Source organism: Ovis canadensis, chromosome 12 (genome assembly GCF_042477335.2).
Source record: "Ovis canadensis isolate MfBH-ARS-UI-01 breed Bighorn chromosome 12, ARS-UI_OviCan_v2, whole genome shotgun sequence".
Lineage (NCBI taxonomy): Eukaryota > Metazoa > Chordata > Mammalia > Artiodactyla > Bovidae > Ovis > Ovis canadensis.
The window spans coordinates 11,718,692-11,737,697 of NC_091256.1; the positions used below are offsets into that span (position 1 = coordinate 11,718,692).

Consider the following 19,006-nt stretch of genomic DNA (forward strand, 5'->3'; position numbering starts at 1 on the left):
TATTCCACTGACGGACTTGCCTCCTTTCCTTGCAAACTGCTTTTGTTAAACTAGGGAGTTTTGTTACGTTAGGCCAGTTAACAAGACAGAAAATTGCTAAGCTGTAGTGGGATAGAACCAGCTATGCTCACAAGGCCTTTTATGTCCCTGCAATGCCCCCAAACACTGGGATACACCTGAGCATCGCCTTCTACCCTGGGTCACTGGATGGTGACTCAAGCAGTGCCCACACATGCCTCCTGCTAGTCCTCTCTGGCTAACAGTGAGGCCCGATTTTGCCTGCCTCCCAGGATGATCCAGGAAGAGAAGGAGTCCACAGAGCTCCGTGCTGAGGAGCTGGAAACTCGAGTGACTAGTGGCAGCATGGAGGCCCTAGACCTGACCCAGCTGCACAAACGAGGTTCCATCCCCACCTCTCTGACCGCCCTGTCCCTGGCCAGTGCATCCCTTCCACTCAGCGGCCGTGCCACACCTAAGCTTACCTCCCGAAGTGCTGCCCAGGACCTGGACCGGATGGGGGTCATGACCTTGGTGAGAGACTCAGAGCAGTTGATGAACAACCTTGTCATCACTAGGCTCTGCTTCAGGGTTGACCGAGGGGGGTTGACTGCAGGGCTCACTGTCAGTTGGGGCACAGCATTTTCTTCTTATGATGTGTATAGACCTTGGCATGCCAGGTTACCAGCACAGCCTTCTGGGTTTGGAAAGAGCTACGTGGTTACTTTCTTGCCCTCTCCCCTTGGGTAATGCTTAAGAAATTCACCCAGCGCCCACACGTCTTTCTCTCTTTCAGAGGAAGCCCTGATTTATTTTTTTTCAAGCCAGTGTTTTGTTGGTTTGTTTTGCTGTGATATTCTCTTCAGGCCTGTATAAGGCGCTGAGTTCTATCTTCTCATCCTAAGACCACTGGGTTCCCCTTAGGGTAGATGTTCAAGCATCCAAAAGGTGAGTCCAAGCTCACCTGTCACTCTCTTTTCCAGCCCAGTGACTTAAGAAAGCATAGGAGGAAGCTGCTGGTGAGTGCTGCCTGATGACCCAGGTACTAACAGGTTAATTTTCCCCCGCCTTTCCCTTTCAACTTCTCCCCCACGGGCCCTTGAGTCTGAGTCTGAGCTCTGAGAGGCCTGTCTGGGCTGGGTCAGCAAGCCCCCGATCGCTCTCTCTACCCCCTGACGGCTCCACTGTCTGTTCAGTCACCAGTGTCTTGGGAAGAGAACCGAGAGGATAAAGCCACCATAAAATGTGAGACTTCTCCTCCTTCCTCACCCAGGACACTGCAGCTAGAAAAGCTTGGCCACCCAGCCCTGAGCCAGGAAGAAGGCAAGAGGTAAATGGAGCAGACCCCATCTCAAGCCTCTCCCTCCCCGAGTTTACCTCATCCCTCTCTGCCTCTGAACAGGCTGAATCTCACCTATCCCAGGTGTCTGAACATCTCACTTCTCTTTGAAACACCATGAGAGAAGGACATTTCCATGTCTCTTTTGGTCCCATGCTCTGATCATGCCCCCTTACCCTTTCAACTCTGACACTTACTGTGGGTTCTTCCTGAAACCTAGCTCCTGTCTCTCATGCTGTAATTTACGTCTGTTTCTTTTCACCCCACCCCGTCCTGGCTGTCATCCTGTAGTGCTTTGGAGGATCCAGGCAGCAACCCCAGCAGCAGCAACAGCAGCCAGGACTCCTTGCACAAGGGTGCCAAGCGCAAGGGCATCAAATCATCCATCGGCCGCCTGTTTGGGAAGAAGGAGAAAGGCAGGCTGATCCAGCCAAGCCGGGACGGACCCACAGGCCATGGTCTCTGTCTAACCCTAGTAAATGGGTGTGAGTAGGGGAGAAGCAGGAGGGTGTCCTTGGATCCAGCCTTCTCTGCCAGGGACCAGCGGGCAGAAGCCACAGACACCGAGATTCCGCTCCAGAGAAGCAGTTTTCTGTCAGAGCTGTTTCATAGCTGGAAGGGCTGCTTCATGAGGTGGTAGTTCCTGCCATGAGAAGTGTCAGGCATCAGATGAATGGCTGTTTATTTGGTATACTGTAGAAGGGCTTCCTGTATCAAGTGTGAGGTTGGACCTCTGAGGTTTCTTCCAGTTTGGAGGTTTTCTAGTGTACTGTGCTCAGGACTTTCAGGAGAAATTTCTTGGTTTTTTTTCTCCTAGGAGAGTCACTTGTTAATTCCTAGTATATCTTGCCTCCAAGACTCAAAATATCCTAATGCCTAGTCATAACTTGGTAGACACTGTAGTCAAGTAAGTCCTTGGGCAAGGGTAGCATTATTAACACCTCTATGATCATATAAAGTTCCAGTGTGTGCTTGGCATGTGCTAGGTGCACCATAAATGTTAGCTGTCTTCCTGTCCCTTCCCCTGTTTCTTCTTTCCTTTCTTCCTTTCCCTCCCTTCCTCCTTTTGTTGCCCTCATCTACCCAGTTATTTGCTCAACAGACATTTATTAACTACTGTAGTAAGCAAGGCTTCATAGAGCAGTAGTCATTCCTTCAAGGAGTTCAGTTTCTAATGAAACAGAAAGAGATGATTCCAAAACAATATTAAGGTAGCAACATGCTTCTGGAATTCAGAGGTCAGTTATGAAGCAGTGGGAGTGATGAGAGTGACTTTCTCTGCTGGGCAACACCTGGGCAGAAGCTTGAAGGCTAAGTGGGAATTAGCCAAGAAGAAGCATTTGTGTGTGAGAGGGGGAGGGTGGGTATGAGAGTTTTGTACATAGTTGAATCTTTTCACAGTGGGGAGGGAAGGGTGTGGGAGAAACGGAAGAGGTGGGTTTAGATCCTGGGCTGGGGCTAGCTCATAAAGGCCTTGTAAAGTACATTATGGAGCCAGCCACAGATGGGAGGGGCCAGGGCTGAGAAGCTCTGGCAGTGCAAGAGGCATCTTGTGTTGAAGCCTTATGCTTTCCTACGTTCCCCACACCATGTTGGCACCTAAACCTAAAACAGCATTGCAGATTGAGTTCTGGATTACCCTCTGCCCCCTGTATACTTGTGAGGAGTGACTGGGACTGAAATGAATTCTACAGTGCTGCCCCTGCCATGAACTCTGGCATCAGTTCAGGAGATCCTTAAGACGACAGAGCTGTGCATGTTCCGTTTTGTGATTTGTGCAAGTGAGTGGCCCTGAGAAAGGGGCCCAGACACACCTGTCTGAGCATGCCTGTTTCTCCACCCCAGCCCAGGCCACGCTAATCCTGGCTGAGCCCAAAGCCCACTCTGGCTCTCCGAGTTTCCTTCGCAGCTTGGTCTGGAGGAGGGACAAGGTCTGCTAGGACTCTGCTGCTGTTAGGGTGGAACAACTTCTAGCCCTCTGGCTGGAAAACACGTAGAGAGCTGAGGCCCCCATGGGAAGGCTCTTTGGGCTCGGGGTGACCCACTTGATGCCACTGTGGGACCGCCGGGTTGTAGGGATGTTGTGTGGAGGCTCCAGGAAGAATGGGTGGTCCCCTCAGGCCCACAGGCTCTCCTATGCTGAGGCGCGTCCTGCTGGTCTGCTCTCCAGTCCTGACCCAGGCCTTGGGAGGAGAAGCGGAGGACCTAGCTGATACGCCGTCTCTTCCATTCTAGTTGTACTACTAACAGATTCTGAGCTCGGTCTGCAGGAGCCCATGGTGCCTGCCAAGCTGGGAACCCAGGCAGAAAAGGACCGGAGGCTGAAGAAGAAGTAAGAAGCACAGGCTAGGCTCTGCCAAGGTGGGATCCAGCCCTTCACTCACTTTCATCCCCCAGGACTGCCATGGGGCTGAGCTCAGGCAGTCAGAGCCCAGCAAGGCCCTTTCTGAACTGAGCTGGCCTGGTCTAAGTGGGGGCTGGGAGATTGTTCTTAGGATGACCTGAGCAAGAAGGAGACGGGTGCTTTGGGAGAAGGAGACAAGTGTGCTATGACCCAGCACCTGGGACCTCTGACAGAGCAAACTAAAATGTCTGTGTTTCAGGCCATGTGCAAACAACCTGAAAGCCCTCCCCTCTGGGAATGGAGAGGTGTAGCTCCTCATGGCTTCGTGTTACACTGTTTCAGGCATAGCGCAAAGGTGGCAGTCCTGTGGTGAGGAGCTGGGGTAGTGGGAGTCCACGTCTTGGCAGAGCCCATGGTCCCTGAGAGTAAGCATGGTTGACAAAGAAAAAAGACTAGTGAATCTGTTGTTGTTCTTCCCGAAAGACACCAGCTGCTTGAAGATGCCCGGAGAAAAGGAATGTCCTTTGCCCAGTGGGACGGCCCTACTGTGGTCTCCTGGCTAGAGGTAAACCTGGGCAAAGGGCGTCCAAGTCTACTCAGGTCTGGTGGGAAGGGTGCGTGAGAAAGGACAGGACTCCTTATGGAAAAGGGGTGGTATTTCTAAAATTTTCCCAGCATGTTTTTCCCCTGCGAAGTGCACAGTGCCATATCTAGCACTGAGCCAACACCTCCTTTCCCCAGACATGCACACCTGTTACTTTGGAGGACATAGTGGATGTTATATTCTGATGTCTCTCGTGTGGCTAAGTCTGGGAATTAATCATCACTGAGCCTTAAGACTTTCACAGGTGGTTTCACTTTTCCTATAGCTATCCCCAGGAGCTGATCACCCATGCAGTGTTGGTAAAATCCCTTCACCTTCCCGGGCCTCAGAGTTTCCTGTTAAATGAGAAAAAGCATTTGGTGATGGTCATTTCCACATGTCTAAATTCCTCTGCTCTGCATTTGCTCTTCTGGGACCATGGATGAGGCCTGACCATTGCCTCTCAGTATTGAGTGAAGCCCAGATCTTGAGGAAGGGGCTGAATTTACCCTCTGTGCCTCGTATCTGCAGCTCTGGGTGGGGATGCCTGCTTGGTATGTGGCAGCCTGCCGGGCCAACGTCAAGAGTGGCGCCATCATGTCAGCCCTATCGGACACAGAGATCCAGCGAGAAATTGGCATCAGCAATGCCCTGCACCGGCTCAAGCTCCGGCTGGCCATCCAGGAGATGGTGTCGCTGACCAGCCCCTCTGCCCCGCCCACCTCCAGGACTGTGAGTGGCCTCTCCCTCACCTAGAATATTTTCAAAAGCCCCAGAATAGTGTCTGCAAAGTTTCCCATGGGTCATTGGGAAGATGGTAGCATTGAGGCCTGCCCCTTACTTCCTGTCCCCACAAAGGGTCCCACCTGGCCTCCAAGAGGTGGTAACACTGATTCAGCAGGATCTCAGTGGGTGTAATTCTCTGCCTCCCACATACCGCCCATGAGCTCCATCTCCCCAATTCTTCCTCTGCCAGGAATTCCAAATCTTTGGGCAGAGTTTGCAAACAGGGCCTTTGTGGGAAGCAGAGGGAATAGGGCATTTGTAAATTCTGGCCCTCCAACCTCTCCAGAAGAATGTAAACCTCTCCATAGAGGCCCAGAGGAAATCTTTCACTGTAGTCCATCTCTGTGATTGGGTTAGTCCTTATACCAGATACACACCATTTACTCATATTCATTCAGAAAACATTTGCTGAGTACTTCTGTGTGCCAGACACTGTGCTAAGCAGTGCAGACATGGTAATAAAAGAGAGCTGCTCAGAGCTAGAGTGCAGAATTCTGGGCTGGGCCTGTGATAGGACTTGGGGAAGGCAGCTCTGTCCTTGTCCTTGAGGCTCTCAGCCTGATAGGGAGCCTAGGCACCCCCACACAGGACCAGCTAGGTTTCTTCTCTGCCTGCAGTCTTCTGGGAATGTCTGGGTCACCCACGAAGAGATGGAAACTCTGGCAGCATCCACTAAAACAGTGAGTCAGGTCCTGGGTCCTGGGTCTGGGGTTAGGACTGATGACTTGCATGAGGATGAGGGGAAGGTTATAGGAAGTCAAAGGGGGTTGCAGCTGATTCAGTATAAGATTGGGATCCCTGCTGTTTGATGGAGTTCTGCTCTCAGAGTGGTAGGTTGGTGGGAAAGAAGTGAGAATGGAAACAGTTGGTGGGGGTGGGGTGCACCCCAGGGGGCTCACAGGCTCACGCTAGGCTCCTGATGTACTGCAGAGAAGAGGAGGACTTGGGAAAATCTAGCCCGGCTACAGACATGAAGCCAGTCTTTGCCCTTGCGCTGGATCCTTGGGGAAAGAACAGGGAAGGTGATGAGGACCTGGGAACTTGGCTGGCTATGATTCTGCCACACACACATTTGATCCCCTTTCACTGCAAACGCAGGCATGTGCACCAGCCTTCTGTGCTGAAACCATCCTAGCAAGTTTTCCCTAGTCACCCATCCCGCTGCTGGGGTGTCTGCTCTTTCTTCCTGATGGGGCCTTGGGTGGAGGCTGCCAGGTTTCTTGACTTTGCCTCTTTCCCCCGACATGCTGCACTTGTTCCCAGGACAGTGAGGAGGGCAGCTGGGCTCAGGTAAGACCCTGCCCCCTTGTTCAGAACCACCTCGCAGCAGTTTGGGGTGGTGTTCTCCCAGCAGGTTTGCTCCTGGAGGACTCTGAGCCCTGGTCTTTTAGGTCCCTCTTCACACGAATAGCCCTGGGCACAGGTTTTCTCCTCTGCTGAAGCCCCGCCTCCTCCCTTCCTCAGTCCCCTTTCATTACCTCTGGTTTTCACCATGGCAGGTGAGGAGCCTTGGATGGCTGTGCCCCCAGCATGCCTGCCTCTTCCCCTCAGTTTGACAGCCTTCCCAGGAGTATTGAGATCGTTTGTATGAATCCTCTTCCTCCTCCTGACCCTCTTGGGGGTACCCCTGGTGAGCTTAGCAAAGGGCTTTCATTCATTCACTTAGCAAGGATTTGTTGAGCAGCTACTAGGTATTAGGCCTTGCTCTACAGAAGTAAGCAAACTTAGCCCTCCTGGGGTTTATATTCTAGTGGAGAGATAGACAGTAAATAAATAAATGGACAGTATGTCAGATAGATATGAGTGCCATGAATTAAAATGAAGCACAGAGCAGCACTGTTTATACTTACTGGGCAACAGCAGCAATAGTAGACTGGACTGATCAGTTACAGTATATTGTCACAGTAAAATACTATTCAGCAGAGGAAATAAATGACACACATATAATGTAACATGAAAACTATAATTCCCAAAAGATTTTCTATTAAAACTCTCAACCAAGCAAATGTAATTATATTATTTAAAGAAGTACGCATCAGTGACCATAAGAACCAATAAAACATTTTCTCAAGCAGGGGAATGATAGAAAACTCAGGAGAGGTGTTTCCTCTTGAGGGAGCAGGGCACAAGCTGGGGAAGACACAGGGATGGAGGCCGCAGTGGATGACATCCAGAGATGTTAACTTCATCTTTATGCTTCACAATGAACATATGCTGCATATATTTTATATGTATGAACTATTTTTTAAAAGATAATGAAGATAAAATTTTCAGTTCTAAAAAATAATCAGATTAGGTAAAAAGAGTGATGGAGGGTTGCCGTTAAAATTCTTTCTAAGGGTAGATGGTCAGAGAGGTCCCTGCCCGCAAGACAGGAGGCAGTGACTAACTGGAGCAGGCCTCTCAGAACCAGACTGGGTCGGGGGTGGTGCACATGCTGTGTTGGGGTTGGGGAGGCAGCATACAAAGGACCTAGAGGATTTCTGGAGAGACATCCACCAAGCCTTAGAGAAGAGCGCTGGCTATTCAGGCACAGGTCACCTTACTTCATTTTTTTTTTTACATCTCTAGTCAAACACAATCCCTTATGGACCATATGAAGACAGTTTCCCAAGAAAGACTGGCTTTCTTAGCCAGGTCCTCTATAAAGCAGCCTGACCCTTGGACTCAGCAGGCTTGTGGCTGACTGGAAATCAGGAGGGCAAGTCGGCCTTACAGCACCACAAATGCCTTTCAAGTTAATGGGAAGGAGTTCCTATTATCTGCTGCCTAGATAGATGCTTCTTTTCATTACTGTTGATAATTGATAAGTGAGTAGAAATACATCATTTCAGGGTTTAAAAAATCCCATTAAAAATCCCCACCTCCCACTTGACAAATCAGTATGTTATACTCAGACATTGTTCCCCAGCCTCTCAGTGAAAGTAAGCTGCGATTTTATTGAATTGCCATGGACACCGGAGTAAGACTTCTCTCAACAATACGCTAGCGGCAACCTGCTGACGCTGCCTTTGCCCCCATCCTCCTCCATCTTGTTCCTCAGACCCTGGTCTATGGGGATATGAACCACGAGTGGATTGGGAACCAGTGGCTCCCCAGCCTGGGGCTCCCCCAGTACCGCAGCTACTTCATGGAGTGCCTCGTGGATGCTCGCATGCTGGATCACCTCACCAAGAAGGACCTGCGGGTCCACCTGAAGATGGTGGACAGCTCCCACCGGTGAGCCAGGCTGGAGCCCATGGCCGCCTCCCAGCACAGGTCTCCCCCAGTTCTGGGGGTCTGTCTCCAGGAATAGAGGTGCTTTTTTCTTTACCAGTTTGGGATAGTGACAGATCTCCATTTAGGGAAAGTAAAATCTTTGTCTCCACTGCAGTTTGAGGGTTTAGTCCTGAAAGGTTGTTGCTGAATGAAAAGACACCAGGATTCTTGGCCTCCAGAGGAGAAGAATTCAATCCGGGGCCAGAGATGAGTCTTGATCGCTCAGAGCTTTTGTGTAATAAAGTTTTATTAAAGTATAACGGAGATAGAGAAAGCTTCTGACATAGGCATCAGAAGGGGGCAGAAAGAGTACCCTCCTGCTAGTCTTCAGCTGGATGTTATATAGTCACTAGCAGTCTGTCAATGAAAGAAAGGAATGTCTCAAAACTCAGAATGGCACCAGGCCCCTCATCCATAAGATGCATTTTGGGATAATCTTGGCACCAGATTATTCATCCCAGGCCATAAAACGATTGACTTGAATCTTGTAGAAGGGCAGATTGCCATACAAATAGTTTTGTTTACATAGATTAGGGGAACAACGTCTGAGTATAACATAGTGGTTTGTCAAGTCCATTCTGAGCCATTAGGCGAAACCGACTTGAAGACAGTCTGGGATAAATGTATAGTACATTAACAGAGTTTAAGACAAATATTTCCATAAGAAAAATGCATTGGTTAACTCAAGGTTTGAGAATAGTTAACTTCAGGTGAAACCAGGTGTCATTATGGCAACACAGAATTTTAAGAGAAACCTCCTTTTAAATTTGTATAGAGAAGAGAAAAAAAATCGCTGGTTTGTTTCCTCCTGCCACTTAAGAGAGATAAAAATGTCTTACACTTGTAACCTATTTCCTCCATTTGGAGACCCCTGGCCTTCCTGCCTGTTACCCTCTCAATCCTCTCACCTCCAACTCTTAAGACACAGTCATTTCTTTTTAGCTTCACTGGGAAAAATTTCCTCATAGATATGAATTTTATTTCTTGTCACTGGGCTTGCTGAATCCCTACATGTATCCAGAGAAGACTCATCCTGAACCCAGCATCTATTTTAGGTGCCTAGTTCCTTACAAGATCAGAAGAAAGTTCTATCTGGATTCTTGCTCTGCTAACATCCTAGATCTGAGCCTCTCAGCTTTAAACATACATCCTTTTTGTACAGGAAGTTATCCAGTGTCCTTCTCTTTGTTGACAAATCTTCTGTGCAAAAATATCTGCAATGGAGGTCACCAACTGGTAGCCTGAGGGCAGAATTTGCCTCATTAATGCATTTTGTTTGGCCTACATTGTATTTTTAAAATTATGACTTTAGTTGCCAACATTTAAACATTAGGAAATATTACACAGAATTCTGGATGTCTGGCTTCTCTTGAAAAACAGGATCATGGAAACAACCAGCTAGAGCTAGGGAGGCAGCCCTCCTAAAACATAGGTATTCCCCAGGTCCTCCCAGCCCCTCCAGCCTGCTTCACTCATTTGAAATATATGCTTGACCCCAGCTGGCATTTGGGTGGAAGAGTAAAGTGGGTGGTAATAGTTCCAGGAGTTTATAGTTTTTAGGAAGTCCTTTTTAACATTCAGCTTCACATCATACCAACTATCTGAGCCAGGTCTTTTGCCTTGAGTGGTTAATGTGTCAAAGGTTACAGCTGAGAGTGTGTAGCTTTTCAAAGTTCTATTTGGAGTCTGCAGGTGTCCCTTGGTCTCTCCAGCTCATAAAGAACAAATTATATTTGGAAGAGATTAGTTAGCCTCCATATTTTTATGGGTGAGGAAACTGAGGGATAGGAAGGAGTAGCACCCCAGGGTCCCTCAGGGATACCATCAGAATGCAAGTTTCCCGACACAAACTGTGCCACCATGCCGGAGAGCCTCCTGTGCTGGAACCCTTAGCTGTGTCTGCCCTCCCCCCCACCGCTAGGGCTGAAAGGCACTCTTTTGTCTCTGTCAGTCTGGGAGGCTGCCAGACCTAGCTGCACCTGTCCTCGCAGCTGATTGATGGGGCTGGGGAGAGAAGGGCCATTGCCCACCAAGCTGAGCTGTGCCTCGGCTGCTTCAGGATCTGGTAGGCCAGCCCTGCCCAGCATTATGGAAGCCTTCCTCTGACCCTTTGCCCACGTCCCAGGAGAGAGACTCAGCCTGTACTCATGGTTCCAGATGCAGCCCCAAATCGTCAGTACTTCAGAGTTAATGAAGCATTTCTGCATTCCTTATTACCTCAATTATGTCTGTAACTGCTTTCATTCCACTTAGTATTTCATAAGCATATTCTCATCTTTAAAAAATGTTTTTTAAGTTATAATTTTTTAACAGTGAGGAAGGGATATTTAAAAACTTCTTTCACAGATGGAGAAAACAAGTCCAATAGAGACTGTCACCAGGCCTCAAGTCAAGTGGCTGCAGAATGGGGCCAACATTCTTTCTCGACACCTCACTGAGAGTGCTTTTCCTTAGACCATAGTATTCTATTGAGCAGGTTTCCATTGATATGAGAACACACACAGTAATCAGCAATGTCCTCCTAAGAGTGGTACCATTACTGAGTGCCTCTTATATTTCAGGGGCTGGGCTAAACCCTGTCATACAGGATCACCTTTAATGCTCACGGTGATTCTGCAGGAAAGGCACTACCCCCGTTTCACATATGCCAAGTGCCACTCAGCTGGAGAGTGGCACAGCTGGCATTCAGACCCAGACTGATCTGATGTTAAGGGCTTTATATTTCTGCTGTACCATACAGCAGCTTTTTGAAAGTCATAGGAACTGTATTGAAATTTTAGTAAGATTTCAGTTAGACAGAGGCATTTCCAGTTAGGTCTGTGTGCATCTGCCCTCCTTCTAGGGGACCAAAAGGCTTAAAGGTCGTGAGCCAGAAAACAGTTCCTAGAAATGGTGTCTCTGAGCTATAAGGGATTTTTTTCTAGGCATATGGGCTACCTGGATAGAACTGAGGTAAGAAAAGTAGGGAGCAGTCCAGCATAATTTAATCTCATAAAGCAATGACCTCTATAGTCAAAAGTAGTTGAAGTTGGAAGAGACCTTCTATTCTATTCCTCCACTTTATAGATGATAAAATCCAGAGAGGCTGAATGACAGAGTAGTGTTCAAGTTTAAAGAACACTACAAGGAAAGCTGCTCAAGGTGGAATGAGCTGCATTGAGAGGTAGTGAGTTCCCTGTCACCAGAAGTGTTCAGGCACAGGTGTTCATAATACTCACAAGGTTGTTAAAGAGATGACTCTCGCATTAGGTCGGAACTCGGACTGATAGCCTGCGGGGTCCCTTCTGCAGCCTTTGGGTTTTGGCCTGGCTTAGTCATTCTTTACTGAGTACACACTAAGCACCTGGTACAGTCTAAAGCACTTTTTTTTTTTTGCCTACTATTTTGGAGCTTTTATTGAATTTCATACAGTTCGTTTTCTTCTGGTTTTAAAGCTCAGTTTCAGTCATGAAGATACTTACTTCTTTTTTTTTTTTAATCATACATTTTATTTTATTTTTTAATTTAATATCTTTAATTCTTACATGCGTTCCCAAACATAGTTTATGTGAATTATTTCATGTAATCCATTTAGCATTTATGATGTTTACATTTATGGACTGTGTCAAGCACCATTCTAGGAATTTAAGATACATCAGTGAACAAAACAAAGCTTCCAGTTACATTGTAAATGGGAGACATAGCAAGGAATTATAAATATGCAGAATGTTAATAGATAAAAGGTGGTAGGAAAAAAATTAGATCAGAGTAAGGTGGATTGGGAATATGGGCTGGGGGTGATGCTGGTGATGTTGCAGTTTTAAATCAGGTGGACAAGGTAACAACTACTCAACTTGAAATACATTTGAGCAAAAGCTTAAAGGAGACAGGAGGGTGAGCCATGTAGCAGTGTAAGGGGGAGGGATGTCACAGTCAGAAGGAGCAGCCACTGCAAATGCCCCAAGGCACAGAGGCCAAGCGTGTCTGCCATGTCTGGGGAACAGCGGGGCTGTCACTATAGGGGCAGGCCATACCATAGGCCGTTTTAGGGACTCAATGAAATGGGCACACAAAAGAGTATCTGTAGGGGTCTTTGTCATTTCAGACCCTGGAGAGGGAAGGACATGTTGCTATCATTCAAAGAAGTTTCCTTCATCAGTCAAGCCCACACTCTGGCTTAGAGGGAAGATGGGTAGGGTAGGCAGAGAGAGGGAAGTAACCCTTGAATGGATCATGTCTAAGCCCTGGGGAAGGCGGAGAAGGAGCAGGCTGGGATGCTCTTTGTGCTGGAGGATGTAAGTCTGGATGTGCTGTGACTGGTGCTGGATATGGGGCAGATGAGGTTGAAATGCAACCCCACTGAGGCTCTGGCTCAGGGGGGCTGTGTGCCTGCAGAACCAGTCTTCAGTATGGCATCATGTGCCTGAAGAGGCTGAATTATGACCGGAAGGAGCTGGAGAAGCGGCGGGAGGAAAGCCAGCATGAGATCAAGGGTAAGCCTATCGGACTCGATGGAGCCGCCTCTGAGGGTTGTGGAAGCAGCCTGGGGGGACGAGGGCCTGCACGGACCTGGCCTCTGGCTGAGGGAAGACAGGAGAGGCATCCTGTGCCACAGCGGAGATCCAAATCTGAGGGAGAAGGCAGAGCCTGTAGGGAGGCACAGGCTCTGCCCAGAGGATGCTGCCATCTGTTGGAGAAGAAACAGCCCCCGCCCCACACACAAGACAGGACCACCAACCAGACAAATGCAAGGATGTGAGAAAGTGCTCAGAAAACTTGCTGCTGTGGGTGGGGTTTGACCAGAAAGAAAGGCAAGTCTTGGGAGAGACCTTGAAGGTAGAAAGACTAAGAAAAGGGCCATGCCTGCTTAGAGACAGGGGATGCCTGACACAGGGCCTCTGGGGAGAAAGCCTATTGGCCTGAACCTGCAGGCTGACAAGAATGGAGTAGTATGGGCTGGTTCTCCAAGAGCTCAGGTGCCAGGGAAGACAGAAGATGTGGAAAGTTAAGGGGGGTGGGAGTGGGTAGGAGCCGATACAAACGGGAGACTGGGGATCTGGGTCCAGGGACCTCCATTTCTGTCCCTGGAGAGGCCTTGGCCACACCTGTCTCTGCTGCTTTTCTGCCCCCACCCTCCAGATGTGCTAGTCTGGACCAATGACCAGGTAATTCATTGGGTCCAGTCTATTGGGCTCCGGGACTACGCAGGAAACCTCCATGAGAGTGGTGTGCATGGCGCTTTGCTGGCCCTGGATGAGAACTTCGACCACAATACACTGGCTCTGGTTCTCCAGATACCCACACAAAATACCCAGGTGGGCATCCTTGTCATCAGTCCCAATCTCGGTCTCCCTTTCTCTTGCTTTCTCTCCCTCTGATATGCATAGGTTTATGGATCGGCGGGAGGCCTGTCCTAGAGGGGATCACAAATGTCCTCAAACCTCCAAGTGGTCCTTGTGCATAACCAAGTTCCCTAGGAAACAAGTGTTCCTCACAAACAGAACACGCTCAGCACAGGCCTGGTGCCACCGCAGTGGGCAACTCCATCTCCTCCCAGCCACACCATTGCAGTTGAGACTTTCCTCAAGTTGCTTTTCTGACCTGACTATTCATAGAGGAAAATGAATAACCCTAGCCCTAGGGCCCAAAAGGACCAGAGAACCTGTATCTCCTTTGTTTCCCATCCTAGGGATCTGCTCCTGGGTCCCTAGGTTTAAGAAAGCTAAATATACCAAATAATACAGCCCAGAGCTGCTCCATGCCAAGGCTTTGTCTCCCTATCAACAGCTCAAAAGATTAGACATCTCCTTCCATTACATTTCATATTTATTATGGAGCTATCATCTAAGAATATATCTAAATTCTCTTGAACTTACTTATGTTTGACCTTTTTAACTTCCTGTGGATAATGGACTCTAGAATTACTACCTGTTGTGTAAAGTACTTCCTGATCTTATTTCTCCTAAATGGAATTCACATTGGGCTCCCCCTGGGGAGGACAACTGTCTCATCCTAATTGTCTATGATTTGGTACAGATGTTTGTTTTTGACTAGTTCTACTTTCTGTCATTTCATAAACCCTGATTGTGCTACCTCTGGGTCTGAGGCTTTGTCTTTCCAGACAGAGTGGTCTTAATTCTTTTAGCCTTTCTCATATAGAGTTGTTTCCATGCCCTGATCATTTTAGCTACCCTTGTCTGGACTGTTTGCAGCTGTCATATATCTTCTGAAATTCAACCACCAGAGCTGCACAAGCTATTCTGGGAACAGACAAGTTTTTGCTTGTGCAAGGTAGTGTTGAATTGTCTCGTAATTTTGGTGGTGTGTTGGCCTTTTAGGGGTGATGGCAGCACACAAGCCCAGGGTGTCCTGTAGTCTCTTTACAGTGACCCATCCCCACCAGTCCGAATGGATCACACAGATTCCCCTTGTTCTCTAGGGAGAGCTGAGATTTCCCCACGAAATGCAATATCTCTATGAGTGTCCACCTCCAGCCTCATTGGTCGCCTTCTTGCCCACTTACACAGCTTCGTAGTCATTTTTCACTACCCAGGGGAACAGTGTCATCTGGATACTTGAAAATTAACTGCATCTCCTTTTTGATCGTTTATAAAAATGTTCCCATTACCAAAAAAGACCATCCTCACAGAATTCTATGGTTAGTATTTTCTACTCAGAAATGGGCTTGTTTTATCTTGTTTCCTGTCTCTACATACATCCAGTTTTTGTGGATAGCAGTACAGCTGTAAACAGTGGCAGGGCTACCCCTCTGTTGCTCTCTAACCATTCTTGTTTTTCTGACCCATTCATTTAGCTTAGCTATTAAGGGAAGTAGGATCTGATCCAATAAGGAATCCTTCATTAAAAATGGTTAAAAATATCTGGTGGCAATTTTGAAAACTTCCTTGTTTCTGGCATTTCTCAAATCTCCTAGTGAGTTAAAGTGGCCTACAGAAGGCCTTCATGCCCCACAGAGCCTAAGGGCTACCAATATCCATGACTGAGCAGTCTCCTAAGTTAAAATTTTTATTTGGAACCTCATAAAATACATTTGTATAATCTAAATAAATCTTTATTATCCATGTTCTCCATGCATATTTACCCCTTCAGAGAAGTAATATGCCATGATATTCCCTTATAGACAAACTGTTGGTTTTTTCCCCCAGTAGGTGAAGCCTGTCCATCCATGTGTTCTATAGTTGGTTTTTTTTTTTTAATTATAGTTTTCTAATTAGCTCCATATGAAAAAATCCTAAGGTTTACAGTTTGACTTGTAGGAGGACACCAAGGTCAGGCCTAAAGGAACAGTATCAAAGGCCAATGGGTTAAATGAACTGAAAACCCCATCTCTACCCTTGTACTCCCTACGAAACAGGTGAAAGATGGTATTGGAAGTCATTAACCATAGCCCCTCCCTACTCCCCCTGTCTCACCTTGTGGACTCTAGGCACGCCAAGTGTTGGAGAGAGAGTTCAACAACCTGTTGGCTTTGGGCACAGACCGGAAGCTGGATGATGTGAGTACCTGACTGTGAACTGGGGACCTTGAAGATTTTGTGGTCACTGCTGCTTCATTGAAGTTCATGAGTTCTTTCCTTGGGTTGATGATTGGTGGAGTAACCTAAAAGAGGCGAGCCATACAGGATGGGGATGATGTCAGGGGGTTGAGGAGGCAGAAACAGGCCTAGCAATAGGCCTAGAGAAGTCTCTATGAAACTCCTTCCTTGAACCTCTAGCATTTTCAAACTCTGTGCCCCAAACCTCCTAACTACAGAAGCTCAGAGGTTTCCCCCAAAGGCAATCTCTTTGGGATCATACCTTTTACTGTATCTCTTGCTTTGGCTGCTGCTGCTAAGTCGCTTCAGTCTTGTCCGACTCTGCAACCCCATAGACGGCAGCCCACCAGGCTCCTCCGTCCCTCGGATTCTCCAGGCAAGAACACTGGAGTGGGTTGCCATTTCCTTCTCCAATGCAGGAAAGTGAAAAGTGAAAGTGAAGTCGCTCAGTCGTGTTCGACTCTTAGAGACCCCATGGACTGCAGCCCACCAGGCTCCTCCATCCATGGGATTTTCCAGGCAAGAGTACTGGAGTGGGGTGCCACTGCCTTCTCTGACCTCCTCTTAGACCTTATCTCTTAGACCTTATCTCTTAGACCTCCTCTTTTCAGTGTTGTCAGCAAAGCACATCTCCAGCCTGTTCATAAAGTTTCTAACCCGCCCAGCAGTGTGATTGTTTGGAGGTGGAAGTTACGCTGAGGTCATTCAATGACAGGTTTGCTCACATGCTCCTCAGTTCAGTGTGACGTAGTTAAACACATGGCTCAGGCTGCAATCATCCCAGCTTCCCCTCTAGTTTTACTCATGTACCCTGGTCACTGAAGAAACAGTCTCTTCCAAGTAGATTTTGTCAGGCCTTCCTCTCAAGTTTAGGCTGGACTGTTTCTGGAAAGACTCCTGAGTTCTGGCCGTAATCCTTCTGTAAGAGATGCCTGCTAACACATAGGTTTCCTGAGGACACAGTCCCCTCAGTGCCTGCCTTCTCTCCCCTTCCACCTCCCTACTCACTTTCCTATCATCAGCCTTGCCTGCCCTCCCTGTCAGGTCCGCCTTACCTGCCTTGGTTTCAAACAAGTTAAAAAAGAGCCCAGACTATTTATTTTTAGTTTCTCCATCTTCAATTAGACCTGCTGATCCCCACTTTCTGTGCAGCTTCCCTTTGTTTGCACCCCCACCCCATCAGTGCCTCTCTTTAGACTCCGGGGCCTCCTTATGGGACACCAATAGTGTTACCTACTTATCAGTTAATCTTTTCTTGGTTGGGTTTAACATATTCCTGCTCTGCCTTGGTAGATAGGACACACTTAGAAACACACAGAATTTGTAAAGGGCTGTTTTCTTCACAGAGGTACCTTGAAATTTGGAGTGTGTTATTTACCATACACACACACGTGTGTGTGTGTGTGTGTGTGTGTGTGTGCATTTCAGTCAAAGAGATAAACTGCCAAACCCCACTAGGTGTCCCCGTTCTAAGATCTGAATCTTCCTAATGCTCCTACAAGGAGGACCTTCCTACTTATTTCCCATACGCTAGGATCTAAGCTTTCTTTGATATAGCTTTCTCATAAATCTTTGAATGGTGCTTTCTAATTTAGAAAACTCTTTACTCCTTCAGTCCTGACAAAAATAGTCTTTGAATGCCTATGCAAAGCCAGGCATGGGGCAAGGCATGGTAGTGAAGTGATGGCAGACATCTTATTTTATGCTGGTAATAATCACATGAGACAGGTTATTATCTTACAGATGAAATTGAAGATCAAGAGGTAACTTGCTGTCACAGGTAACTTATCTACAGTCACAGGCTGGTATGTGGCAGAGCAAGTCTCGAGCAAAAGTGTATCTGATTCCTGTATTCTTTTTCCTACATTCCATTGCCTCCTAAAAGTGGAGATACCAGGCTTCAGACATTAAGGTGGAGTTATTGAGTAGGTGATATTATCTTGGCAATGTAGTGGTCTTTCTGGGATGCAGTTGGATGTAGGGCTGGAGAGAACTGATTTTTTAAAAGGAAGCTTAAAGTAGAATGCCAGGTCCCATGAATAATATGAGATTTGGGGCTATGGGACAGTAGCAGGGGGGGGAGGTTGGAGATCCAAGAGCCTGCCTCCTGTCCAGCCATCTAGTACACATAAGCAATCTTGGGTTGTCTCTTGGAACTGTGTTCTCTGACAGTTCTGGTTCTTGGTTTCCCTTCTCAAGCTTTAAGGCCCTGGAGGGCTAGATCCAGTTCTCCTGTACAGGGATAGCAGGACTCAAGGGAAATGAGGAGATGCTGAGTAGAAAGAATGCCTATTACAGGACAGGGGAGAAAAACAGAAAGACCTTAGTGTTGGCTAAAGGTGGAAATGGAGAGAAAGCATGCAGAAGAGAAGAGTCTCGGGACTAGGATAAGGATAGGGTCATAGGGAAGACAGAACTGATGAGGAAAGTTCCGCATAAACTCAGGGGTGGGATGTGTGCGTAGGGAGCCAGCTGCCATTTAATAATTATTTATTGAGTACCTACAGTGTTCCCAGGCACTACTCAGAGGCTGGGGAATATACTGGTTGAAACAAACAAAATCTCTGCCCCATGATTAGAATTTGAAAGTGGAGGTGGGGGAGAGAAGGAAGACGAGAAGAGAAATAAATTGATGACATAAGCTCATCAGTACATTTTAAAATGCTATGGCAGAGATACATGGTGCTAAGAACTGATGGGAACATTTGGCCTACTCGGGGCAGGAGCAGCAAACCCTAATGGGGCTGGGAGAGGTTGTTGAGGTGAGAATTGGTGGGTTGGTGTCTCTCAGTCCCGCTGGTAGCGCTCTACCTGCAACAGTTCTGCCAACACAAGGGCTGAGCGGTTTTAGGCATGGCCGCCACGGAGGGTGGATGTAGGCTCTGAAGGGTGGGTTGGGAGGCTTGTGCAGAGGGACATCCTGTAGGGTTATGGCTCTGGGTGCCCTTTGGCAGAGAGAGTTATTTTGGAGGCTTGCCTGGCAATACAGCGGGCAGGTAGCAGGGGACTGCTGTCCACTGCCTCCTTTGAAAGAGCCTATTCAGATTGGCCATCTGCCTGACCCAGCCTTGTCACTGCTCTCCCCAGATCCAGCATATAGGCAGCCTGTACATTTATAGATAATGAAACTGAAGCTCAGAGAGGTCACCTATGAGGGTCACACAG

The 19,006-nt window shown here is 47.7% G+C and overlaps 1 protein-coding gene across 18 annotated transcripts in view; it reads left to right on the forward strand.

The window, feature by feature from the left end:
* Positions 1-19,006, forward strand: part of PPFIA4 (PTPRF interacting protein alpha 4) — a 53,993-nt gene that overhangs the window by 30,685 nt on the left and 4,302 nt on the right. For 7 of the 18 annotated variants that reach the window (XM_069545118.1, XM_069545121.1, XM_069545113.1 and 4 more), the window contains 12 exons: positions 291-531; positions 981-1,016; positions 1,194-1,327; positions 1,628-1,794; positions 3,572-3,668; positions 4,164-4,245; positions 4,795-4,995; positions 5,667-5,729; positions 8,093-8,268; positions 12,682-12,779; positions 13,426-13,601; positions 15,734-15,802. In XM_069545118.1, the coding sequence (XP_069401219.1) occupies positions 291-531; positions 981-1,016; positions 1,194-1,327; positions 1,628-1,794; positions 3,572-3,668; positions 4,164-4,245; positions 4,795-4,995; positions 5,667-5,729; positions 8,093-8,268; positions 12,682-12,779; positions 13,426-13,601; positions 15,734-15,802 (1,540 nt within the window). Of the gene's footprint in view, positions 1-290; positions 532-980; positions 1,017-1,193; positions 1,328-1,627; positions 1,795-3,571; positions 3,669-4,163; positions 4,246-4,794; positions 4,996-5,666; positions 5,730-6,312; positions 6,340-8,092; positions 8,347-12,681; positions 12,819-13,425; positions 13,602-15,733; positions 15,803-16,260; positions 16,503-19,006 lie in introns of those variants that run through there. The other 11 variants (XR_011247600.1, XR_011247599.1, XR_011247602.1 and 8 more) reach the window with 7 other exon arrangements.